The sequence below is a fragment of the Anolis carolinensis genome, chromosome 1 (genome assembly GCF_035594765.1).
Source record: "Anolis carolinensis isolate JA03-04 chromosome 1, rAnoCar3.1.pri, whole genome shotgun sequence".
Taxonomy (NCBI): Eukaryota; Metazoa; Chordata; class Lepidosauria; order Squamata; family Dactyloidae; genus Anolis; species Anolis carolinensis.
In genome coordinates, this window is record NC_085841.1 from 237,629,956 (window position 1) to 237,641,888 (window position 11,933).

General features: G+C 44.9%; 1 protein-coding gene across 5 annotated transcripts in view; it reads left to right on the top strand.

The window, feature by feature from the left end:
• Positions 1 to 10,652, top strand: part of rad9a (RAD9 checkpoint clamp component A) — a 68,014-nt gene extending 57,362 nt beyond the window's left edge. For all 5 annotated transcript variants that reach the window (XM_062967189.1, XM_062967190.1, XM_062967191.1 and 2 more), the window contains 7 exons: positions 6,242 to 6,341; positions 6,769 to 6,878; positions 7,117 to 7,223; positions 7,323 to 7,387; positions 7,850 to 7,948; positions 8,392 to 8,599; positions 9,988 to 10,652. In XM_062967189.1, the coding sequence (XP_062823259.1) occupies positions 6,242 to 6,341; positions 6,769 to 6,878; positions 7,117 to 7,223; positions 7,323 to 7,387; positions 7,850 to 7,948; positions 8,392 to 8,599; positions 9,988 to 10,092 (794 nt within the window). In that variant the 3' untranslated portion in view covers positions 10,093 to 10,652. The remainder of the gene's footprint in view (positions 1 to 6,241; positions 6,342 to 6,768; positions 6,879 to 7,116; positions 7,224 to 7,322; positions 7,388 to 7,849; positions 7,949 to 8,391; positions 8,600 to 9,987) is intronic.
• Positions 10,653 to 11,933: the final 1,281 nt, after the last annotated feature.

Sequence of the window (11,933 nt, forward strand, 5' to 3'; positions counted from 1 at the left end):
CCTTGAAGTTAAACCTGGAGAAAAACAAAGCCCAGCGGATTTGACGCTGGTTTAACTTCTTTGCTGTTTGCAAGTGCTCTAAGTTCTTATGATCAGACCTGACCACGATCTGGTGCCGTGCCCCTTCAAGCCAGTGCCGCCACACCTCAAACGCCACCTTAATCGCCAACAACTCCTTCTCCCATATGGTATAGTTCTGCTCGAAGGGTGTTAGTTGCCGCGAGTAAAATCCACAGGGACGCAAGGTCCCTGAGGAATCCTTCTGAGACAATACAGCCCCCAACGCGTAGCTAGAAGCATCCGCTTCTACCACAAACGGTTTGTCAACATCAGGATGGGTTAGTATGTTGTCCGATTGAAAACTAGACTTAAGTTGTAGAAATGCCTCGTGAGCTTCCCGCCCCCACACAAATGGCTGTTTCTTGCGCAGAAGCTGCGTCAAAGGTACCGTGAGCTTTGCAAAATTCGGAATAAACTCCCGGTAGTAATTAGCGAAACCTAAGAACCTTTGTACATCCTTCTTAGTCTTCAGCTCCTGCCATGAGTTGACGGCGTCAACCTTATGTGGGTCCATTTTAAGTTCCCTACCTGACACTACATGACCTAGGAACTCCACTTCAGGCACATGAAAGACGCACTTGGAAGCCTTGGCGAAAAGCCCATTAGCCCGCAGTCGGTGCAGAACCTGCTTGACATGTTGACGATGTTCTTTCTCGTCCTTAGAAAAAATCAAGATATCATCCAAATAAATCACTAAAAATTGGTCAATTAGGTCCCTGAACACATCGTTCATGAACCTCTGGAAGACCGCAGGAGCATTACAAAGCCCAAAAGGCATGACTCGGAACTCGTGGCATCCGAAACACGTGTTAAATGCCGTCTTCCATTCATCCCCTTCCCGTATACGGATTAAGTTATAGGCCCCCCGCAGGTCAAGCTTGGTAAAGACCTTAGCCCCTTGCACCCTTGATAACAGTTCCGAGATTAAAGGGAGCGGGTACCTATCCCGAATGGTGTATTTGTTTAGGATCCGATAGTCGCAGACCAGCCTAAGTTCCCCAGTCTTTTTGGCTACAAAGAATACTGGTGCCGCAGTTGGAGAACTAGATGGGCGAATAAACCCCTTGGCTAAATTTTCATCTAGAAACTCCCGCAAAGCTTGCCTTTCCGGTACAGTCAAGGCATACAGCCTCCCTGCTGGCAGTTTCGCACCTTCTGCCAACTTGATGGCGCAATCATATGGCCTGTGCGGTGGTAATTTGTCCGCTTCTTTTTTACAAAATACATCAGAGAACTCCCCATACTCAGCAGGCACTCCCTCCATATCAGAATGAGTAACATTTAGAGTGCAACAATCCTGCCTCTTTAAAATCACTTTACGTGTTGCCCAATCTACTTGTGGGTTTACTACAGCTAGCCAATCCATCCCCAGGATCACATCATATCTAGGCAAGCTCGTAATATCCCATACAAACGTTCCCGTTACTCCCTGCACCTCCCACGTTACTGCCGAGGTTTCCTGGTTAACCACCCCAGTCTCCAGCAGTCTCCCATCTGCTCCTTCCACCCACACGTCGCATGCCTTGCGCACCTTAGGAATGCCATGCTTCTTAGCAAACTCAATATCTACATAAGAGACCGTGGCTCCTGAGTCCAGCAGTGCCAAAGTAGAAACAAGTTCCCTTCCCCCAACAGATAATGTAATGGGTACGAAAACATGCTTCCTCCCCTCAGTTGACTGCTTGAGGAGCCCTAGTGCGTTGGACTCACGTCGCACTAGGGCTGGCCTTTTCCCGAAAGCTGGGAAGGTTTCACATTACAACTTTTGGCAAAATGCCCAGCATTCCCACAGTACAAACACAAGCCCAGCTGCCTCCTACGGCTCTTTTCCTCTGTAGACAGCTTTTTAAAGACCCCAAGCTCCATGGGCTCTTCCCCCATCACCACAGGTGCCCTGGTTACATGCATGGGTGGCGCACACATTGCTTTTGAATGTTTACGAGCCTCGAACCTTGCGTCTAAACGCAGCACCTTAGCTACTAAGGCGTCCCAGCTTTCAGCCGGCTCCAAGCGTGCTAATTCATCCTGGAGCATATCACTTAGCCCGGCAGTAAATAAAAGCATGAATGCATTTTCCCCCCAATCCAGCTGGTGGCGATACAGGTTAAACTTATTTAAGTAATCCAAAACAGTCCCCTTTCCCTGTTTCAACCGATACAGAGCCCACCCAGCGTTCTCCGTGCGGAGAGGATCCCCAAAAGTATCAGTTAACAACTTTTTGAAATTATTCAAATTGTCCTTGACTGGGTCATTTCCCAAAATTAAATTAGTGGCCCATTGTCCTGCGGGACCGGTCAACAAACTCAAAATAAAGGCCACTTTGCTAGTGTCTGTAGGATAAGCATGAGCACTGAGCTGAGAAAAATAAAGCTCCACTTGTGCCAAAAAGGTTGGCAACTTGCACCTGGTTCCGTCAAAGCGTTCAGGAGTCAAAACATGTCCTTTCACGGCATGAGCGGTTTGGCTAACGGTAAAAGCCGTTTGCAATTGGTCTAATTTGACCCTTAACTCATCCATCGTCTTCCTGACGGGTTTATTGCTGCAATAAACCTTTTATGGGCGTCGGGCAATCTGTCAAGGACAGAACGCCACAAGATTCAAAGTAACAGAGTTTATTAGATTACAGAACTCAAAAATGCCCGTAAAACACAAGGGCCAGGCAGTTTTTGCCTTTAGGAGCAAAAAGGGGCAAAAGTAAATGTTCAAAAGATAAACCGGATTAAACCGGAGTTTAATCCGGGTAAAAACAAAACTGCTTTCTTCAGCCTGGGTATAAACAAAACGAAAGCCAAGGAACAAAAGATACAAGGAATGCAACTAATTGGCAGCAGATTCCTCTCTGCTGCCAACACTGTGTTTAGAGTAACTTGCGTCGCTCCCACACGCACACACAGCAGACAGGATCTCCAACACGAGCAGACGCAGCCAGGGATTTTAGCAGTAGAGTAGACCAGTTCCGTTCCGTAGATCAAAGCCAGAAGCAGACGTTTGTAGTTTTTCCAAGTCCAAGAAGGGGGGAAGACAAGCCGTGGTCAGTTCAGTCCGAGTTCTCAAAGCAGGAGATGGCGTCCGTCAGGAAGACGACGGAAGGTCAAGCTAATAAGAGTAAGCACAGGTTTGCACAAACAAATGCCCACACAATCCCTCCCGCCGTCTGACCCTGGATTCCAATCAACTTACGTCTCAGCACAGGAAAGTACACAAGTCTTCAGGGAAGCGTCCCACACACACACACGAATCCCAAGCGTTTGCCCAGATTACCTTGCCCGACGCAATTTGCAATTGCTCCCAAGTCCCATTTTATGCCAGTTACAAATCTTCATCACTGTCAGCTGCCCTCCTTAACCCGGGCGTTTCCTCATCACTTTCCTCGTCAGAGCTGGAACACCTCTGACTACGCCCAACAGCATCTCCAGCTGTGGATCCCGTCCCATCCCTCCAGCTACGCCATGGGTCTAATCCTGAAGGTCCCCATTCATCTTCTGCCCCATCATGGCCAGTGGCCCCCAATTCCTCCCTTACCCGAGTCCAATCCATCTCATCCTCCTCTGAGCTAACCAGCCCTTCCTCCATTCTCTCCGTGAACCCTTCAAAAGACTCTTCGTCAGAGGGTGCTGCAAATATGTCTCGCAGTCTTTTTCTCTCTCGCTCCTCGAGAGTATCCGACTCTCGAGGAGTCTTACGCCCACGCCTGTCAGAAACAGAGCCACGAGGCTCAATCATAACACTATCTATCTATCTATCTTTGGATAGCATAGGGAAGGGTTAACACCCCTGTGGTGTTTGTTTTGCTCTCTATGCCCCTGTTCAGAACATTTCACCTTACTTTCTATCCTGGGATCATTGGATTTTGAAAAATTTGGTTTGTTGTGGAAACAAGGATTGGGGATAAAGCTTCAGCGGAGACACCTTTTTCTCATGATAACTCAGGTCTGAATTTCCCTTCCAAGGTGTAGATTTCTCTCACTTCTTGTTGTCTCACATACAATTCACAGTTAAGAATGGGGGTAAGTCGGATGTTAGTAACTCATGGACTGTCTGTGCAAAGGTTCCCTTAACCCTGTCTTCAGGAGTAAAACAACATAGAGAGCACACAGCTGTGTTGGACTAGGTCTCCTGGTGAACTCACATGCAGATTGCATTCCTTCTTACTCTGCGGGTACGGTGAGGATGGGTTGGTATCTATAAAACAGCCATGGTACAACTTCACACATCCTGCCAAAATTCAGATCATCCTTGAGGCCTTGTAGTTTATGGAATATATCCCAAATTGTTCTGTTTCTCTAAAGCCCATTAAGGGATTTCCTTTTCCTCCATATGAGTAATACCACATTGGGTCTGTTGTAGGGCATTTTGAAGTCTTGAGGCGAAACTGTCTTCTGACCCTTCATTAAAATACAGTAGAGTCTTGCTTATCCAACATAAACTGGCCGGCCGAACATGGATAAGCAGAAATGTTGGATAATAAGGAAGGAATTAAGGGAAAGCCTATTAAACGTCAAATTACGTTATGATTTTGCAAGTTAAGCACCAAAACATCATGTTTTACAACAAATCGACAGAAAAAGCAGTTCAATACACGGTAATGTTATATAGTAATTGCTGTACTTACGAATTTAGCACCAAAATATTGAAAATGTTGACTACAGAAACATTGATTACTAAAAAAATTGACTACAAATAAAGATAGAATTGCATAAAATGAACTTATAGTAACAACACTGTCAGAAGTTAAATCCATAAAAAGTTCAGTCCTCGCTGCCGAGAGAAATAGCTGTGGATCTGGGTGGGAGGCAGACTGCGTTGGATAATCCAGATTGTTGGATAAGTAAGACTCTACTGTATAATAAAATAATCTAACATTTAAGGACATAGTTATGCTTGTCTGTCTCAATATTTTAAAAAAAATGCTTTTAATCCTGTAGCATTGCATGGAAAAAGAGATTTCTGTCCAAAGTTTATGTGACTCCATCGGTTTGCTGCTTTTTATGTTGCTGTACAGCTCTTTTGCCAAAGGTATCTGTTTCACTCAGTCTAATAGTCGGGCCAGTCATGTGAAGATAGTGGGGCTGTGTATTAACCTGGGTCAGCCGTTGTTCTCCTGCTGGCTCAATCCATACATTTTGGCAACTTGGAGAAAGATCTGATTTAGGGGAAGTTTGGGAAAATGGCTATAGCTTGTCCATCATTTGAAAGATCTATAGCCATTTATTCTGAACTGTCACGTTAAACTTTTAAATTACAGGAAGTAATGATCTAACATGAATTTGTGTAGGTGCCTCAATTTGTTCACATGTGACTGGCTGACTGCATGCTTGCAGCTGGAACAGGCATCTATTTTTTCACTTGAAGGAGAAGGCAGAGGATTCTGAGACACGTGAGAAGCTAGAAAAGTCAGAGGCCACAATACTTGAAGGTTTTGCTTCAGTACTGGAATACTTAGAATACTCCCATTCTGAGTCATGTAACCTGAAAATGCTCATTATCCCTCAACATCTGAGAGGGTTTTTTCAAGGTTGAATTCTAAAAGCATTGTGTCTCCAGCAATACAGAGAAATGCAGTAGCATGGCTATAATCATTCTTACTAAATGTGAATATTAAATAAAATTGATACAATCAGTATTAGCTGGCTATAAGGAGCCCCCGGTGGCACAAGGGGTTAAACCCTTGTGCTGGCAGGACTGCTGACTTGAAGGCTGAGTTGCTGACCTGAAGGTTGCCAGTTCAAATCCAGAGAGACTGTGGATGAGCTCCCTCTGTCAGCTCCAGCTCCATGCAGGGGCATGAGAGAAGCCTCCCACAAGGATGGTTAAATATCAAACATTTGGGTGTCCCCTGGGCAACGTCCTTGCAGACAGCCAATTCTCTCACACCAGAAGCGACTTGCAGTTTCTCAAGTCGCTCCTGACACACACACAAAAACTAAAAAAGCTGGCTGTAACAAAATTCTTTTTAAATAATCCTTAGTTTTAAAAAAATCATTCCCACCCTTAATAAGGACCATTTCAGGCTCTGAGAGAGGAAAAACATTGCTATCTTCTTCCTCTCCGGCTCTTCCCGTCTCTACAGCTGACCCTGTGTGGCTCAGAGTCTCTGGAGAGATGGAAAGTGCCCCAGGGCCATTTCCCAGGAAGACACACATACACTCACTCACCCACTGCAGTTCCCTTCCCCCTGCAGGTGTTGTCAAGACCCATGACTTGCCATTCCAGGAATGTGAATCCCTGCAAGCTGACTTTGACACAAGCCAGTGTGCCCATGCTCTGCGTGCCCCTCCCAGGTGAGACCTTGCTGTATTTGGTAGTGGTAATGGCAATGGAGGCAGGAGGGCTTCATCTGACTGGGGAAGGGACTTTAGGACAGGCTCCTGCAGTCCAGATGTGCAGCACCTCACCTTGCATATTATTTTAATATCCATGGCACAAGCAATGGATATCAGGGGGAGGAGGAAATACAGATCATTTTTTCCCTTCCCCCCCAGAGAGGTTCCTGAACTACTTGTTTAATGCCAAGTGATGAGCGTGGGAAGCTGCTGCGTGGGCATAGTGCTGGGGAAAGCTGGGATGGGGGCGAGCAATGGATGCTTTGTACAGGCTGTCTTTTGCAATTGAATGGGGACAATGAATAGTAAGTGCAGATGGGAGCTGGGGATTTCAACCATGAAATTTGCCTCGCCGTTCACCCCATCCCTCCTTCATCCAATTCAGGCTGTTGGCGGATGCTGTGGTGCATTTCCCACTGGCTTTGGCTGAGGTGACTCTCGTTGCCAGCCCAGCTGGGAAGGTGAGCTTGCGCAGTTACTTGGAAGGAGACACGGGTGAGTTTCCTACCTTCCCAACTTCCAGCTTATCCCTATAGCTTGTCAAGATAACTAAGACTTCCTTAGTTTATGCTAAGAGCCTTGATATGGGAAGCAAGTGCCTGGCATGGAGGTTTCTGCTTAGCAGGCCACTGGCCTTGTCATGTCCCCTTTCCTCTGTTTGGCAGTCCTGCAAAAATAGACACAGAAAAAGCAGCTGCAGGAGAGCATTTTCTAATCATGATCTCTCTCTCAGAGGTGACCCGGACAATGGTGACAGAGCTAGGCTTAAATGAGGATGAGTTTCAGACCTTCCACATTAAGCAAGAGGCACAAATCACTTTCTGTCTCAAGGAATTTCGAGTATGTATACTCTCTGTTCCTTGCCTTAACTGGAGAAGGGGGATATCTTTACTATCCCTGACCTGTTTTTTCTTTCATCTCCCTGTTCTTCTCTTTCAGGGTCTTCTGAGTTTTGCGGAGTCATCTAATCTTTCCCTTAATATCTACTTTGACACCCCTGGCAGGTAAGCTTCACTAGAGAAGCTTCTAAGTGGTATGTTGCCTCGTGTCTAATGGAGGCTGCACAAGAGCATTGCCTTCATGCCCTGCTTGTGCACCAAGTAGAGGCATCTGACTGGTCACAGTGGGAAATCGGATGCTGGAATAGAATTATAGTGTAGTAGAATTGGAAGAGATCACATGGAAGAGACATATCCAGCGCAAGCCACTGCCATTCAGAAAAAGCACAATCAAAATAATAGATGGCCCTTTGGGCTGATCCAGCATATGGTGCTCATAGGTTCTTAGTAAGAGTCATCTTGGTTTGTTTTTCTACCCTGCAAATAGATTGCAGTCAGCTTTCCTATGTCACTTTTCTATCAAGGATGTGATACCTGGCTAGACTTGCTGGCGATACCTTGCCATTGCTGATTTTTCTTAGCCCCTAAATCTTTTGAGCCACCCTCACATCAACTATCTTCCTGCAGGCCAGCTATCTTTACCTTGGACGATGCTGTCCTCCAGGTGCACCTGGTCTTGGCTACCCTTGAAGAACCAGAGAGCTGCAGTTCCCAAATGACCTCATGGTAAGCATGGGTTCTGCTCTTTAAACATGGAGTGGGGTGGAGTTCAAGGGAAAGAGACCTGATCGCTGCCTCTCTTTGCCCGATACAACAGGATTAAAGCTGTGTGCTAGTGTCAATTTGTAATAGGAATTTTTATTGCCTATTAAGCAGATCTCTCTCCCGCTCTGCAGTCCTGAGCTGCTGTTTTGGCAAATAATAGATGGTTACCTTGGTTACTTTTGAAATTGCTTGGCATCACAGGGTTATAATGAAGCATTTTCCTGTCATGGTTAGACCCATTTTCCTGCCACTGTAGTTTTAAATTATGAGTGAGAGGTAGCGAGTGCCAAATATTTATTTCTGAGAGCAGGGCCTACTTAATAGAAATATACCAGGCCTTTCTTGAGAGGAAGCTTTCCTTGGGTTGACAGAGTGCCTCTTTGTGCTGTTTTCTTTCCTGACAGCACTCCAAAGCCCCTTGCCCCTGCATATGACTTCACCGGTGATGATATTGATGACTACATGATAGCCATGGAAACAACATGTGGTGGCCCCGCAGGGACAGAACCGCTTCCCAGCCCCACCTTCCCTATGGGGCCCACAAGTTCAGAAGCACAAGAGCCAGACAGTGATCACGAGGGGACTGTCCCTGGCACGCCGCCACAGAAAAGGGTACGTATTAAAGGGCTACCACAGACAAACTATAGACACGAGGTGAAGAATGTGGCCCTGCCAATCTGCTGTTTTGTAGTTCTCCTAGGTACATGTAAAATGATTTAAAGGGTACCTGTCATATTAGGCAAAGAGGGGCATTCATTTCAAGACAGAAAACTAGCAGCTGCAATGCAATTTTGCAGTATATTATTTAACCTCCCGTGGCGCAGCAGGTTAAACCGCTGAGCTGCTGAATCTGCTGACCAAAAGGTCAGCAGTACGAATCTGGGGGGCGGGGTGAGCTCCTGCTCTTAGCCCCAGCTTCTGCTAACCGAGCAGTTCAAAAACATGCAAATGTGAGTAGATCAATAGGTACCACTCCAGCGGGAAGGTAACAGTGCTCCATGCAGTCATGCCAGCCACATGACCTTGGAGGTGGGCTCTTCGGCTTAGAAACGGAGATGAGCACCAACCCTCAGAGTCGGACATGACTAGACTTAATGTCAGGGGGAAACCTTTACCTTATTATTGGTATTATCATTATTATCCTACATTTTCTATCTTAAAGAGTCTCAAAAGTAGCTTATGGTAAAACCAATACAATACAATTTAAAATCTAAAAATATATAAGCATTAAAATAGAATTAAATATTAGCAGTATTAAAAATAGTTAAAACCCTTGCTGTTCTTCTGCAGGTTATTGCAAGATGGTACATAACTGCAATTATCCTAGGTACCTATTCGTAGTGAAGCTTCCTTGGTTGCTCTGATGGAATTATAGGCTAGTTCTCAGTTCCACTGAAATAAAGTGGACTTCCTTCACTTATAGCTGTATTGTTCCCTGTCGTTATTAATGTCGCTGGAGCATAGCCATTAATTACACATTCAAAAATTGACAGCACTTGGGCTTTGTTCACTGTAAGTGTTGCAAAATCTGGGCTTTCAAAACTGTAAGGGTGTGGTAGAAACCGTACATTTGGAAAGCAGTGTTAGTTTTGGACTGGCTGGGAGGAACAGGGATAAAATGCTGAAGTTCTTCCCACATGGACTACCAGCTGCATTTTAAAGCATTTCTGTATATTGATTTTCTCTCTGCCTAGTTTCAGTGATGATTGCAGGAAGATCTCAGAATAATCTTTTATAACAATTTTAGTTATTTGTTTAATGTAATGTTAACTGACTTACTCTATTAATTGTGTGTTTAATTCTATTGTAATATTAATATTTTGTAGGTTTTAAATTGTATTGTTTTTAAGGCTGTGGGCCACTTTGGGTCTTGATCAAGAGAGAAAAGCATTGTACAAATAACAATGATGATGATTATGATAATATCTTCTGCTTTCTAAACCATTTTTCAATGATGGTCCAAGACATTGTTTTTGCCTTTGCCTTTGTTTCTTTTGCAGTTCCGGTCCTTGTTCTTTGGGTCAGTCCTGAGCCAGTCACAGTCTTTGGCTCACTCCCGGTCCAGCCAAGAGGTGCTGGCAGAAGACAGCGAGGGAGAATCATGAGAGAAGTCAGCCTTTCCCATGAGACATAGCTGAACTTCTCCTAGCAGAGAGAATTGTTTCAGGCTCAGTGGATTTTCTTCTGGGTGGCTGCCCAATCAAACCAAAGAGCCCTCCCTACTCGTAATTCAGTTTATAAAATTAACTGAGCAGCTAGTCTATCATGGAGAAAAATGCTGATGGGGTAGAACCATACTGAGAATATATTCAAATATGTATGTCAAGACAGTGGTTCCCATTCCGTTTGTGGCATACAGAAGTATAAGTTACCCTCATGCCACTTCATATCTACTTTTTATCTCCGTAGGTTGATTTTTCCCCCTCCTACCATTGTGTCCAAAGCACCCCCAACATCACATAGCCCTCCAAGCCATTTCTACCTGAAAAAAAGTAGAAGGAATCACATAACTGGTACCCATACCATGTACGAAATGATGGCATCAGCCTCTGAAACCTTCAGGGATGATGCAATCAGTCTATCTGACTATGGCGATACAGAAACTTTTGCATTTCAATTGCTCTTCTCTAGATACAAGGTTGGGGGGGGCAGCTGCTCTGTAGTATCTCTAGGATTAGTAAATTGTCTAATATTGCATAATTCTACACATGGTACTACTAAACTATACAGGATATTTTCCCCCAAGGAGGAATAAACAATGGCTTGGTGTATGAGTTTTTGATGAATACTTATTTTGTAATAAAAATGTTCCTACCTTTCTTGACTGTCAGTTTTATGAAGATTCACCTCTTACTGCTTTCCACACCTAAGCCAACTTCCCCCCCCCCCCTCTTTCTAAGCAATTAGTTTCAACTGTTGAGCCTATCATTAGTTATAAACTACCTGTGAATTAAAACTGAAGTATGGATGATGAGGAAGGCCTAATCAAACTTGCTACAGTAGAGTCTCAATTATCCAACATAAACAGGCCGGCAGAATGTTGGATAAGCGAATATGTTGGATAATAAGGAGAGATTAAGGAGAAGCCTAAATTAGGATATGATTTTACAAATTAAGCACCAAAACATCATGTTTAACAACAAATTTGACAGAAAAAGTAGTTCAATATGCAGTAATGTTATGTTGTTATTACTGTATTTATGAATTTAGCAAAAAAATATCACGATGTATTGAAAACATTGACTACAAAAATGTGTTGGGTAGTCCAGAACGTTGGATAAGTGAATGTTGGATAAGTGAGACTCTACTGTATTTCTTTTTGCCCATAGTTTCTTCCAAACTATAAGCATGGAGGTGCTTGAGAAAAGGTCCTGTTTGAACTGTGCTGATACTTTAGAAAGACTGCTCCTTCTAGCAGTAATGTCTGCCTACAGTGAAGATGAATGTAGTCTAGATTAGACATGGGCCTGAAATTTGTCTCATCTGTTCCATGCAAGCTTGCTTTTCGGATCGACGTATGCCCAAAGTGCCGGTTCTGGCAGGGCCTGCAGCTACGTGCCCAATAAGGAGTGCTCCTTACTTCGTGCTCGGCTGCAGGCGCTTTGGGCCTGTGGGTGCAGGCTTTGGGCCTACGTGCCTGGGTCTGGCAGGGCCTGCAGCCAAGTGCCGAGTAAGGAATGCTCTTTACTCGACGCTCAACTGCAGGCCCTGCCAGGCCCAGGTATGTAGGCCCAAAGCCTGTACCCATAGGCCCTGGCGCTTTGGGCCTACGGGTGACACCCCCTCCAATAATGGGCTAGAAGAAAACGGATCCTTCGATACCAAAGACGGAGCACAAATATCTGCCCTCTCGATTTTGGGACGCTCAGTCAAAACGGATCGGGGACCCCACCGATTGCCGGGACACGAAGCGGATCAAGGTTTGCCCCGAATGCACATGACTAGC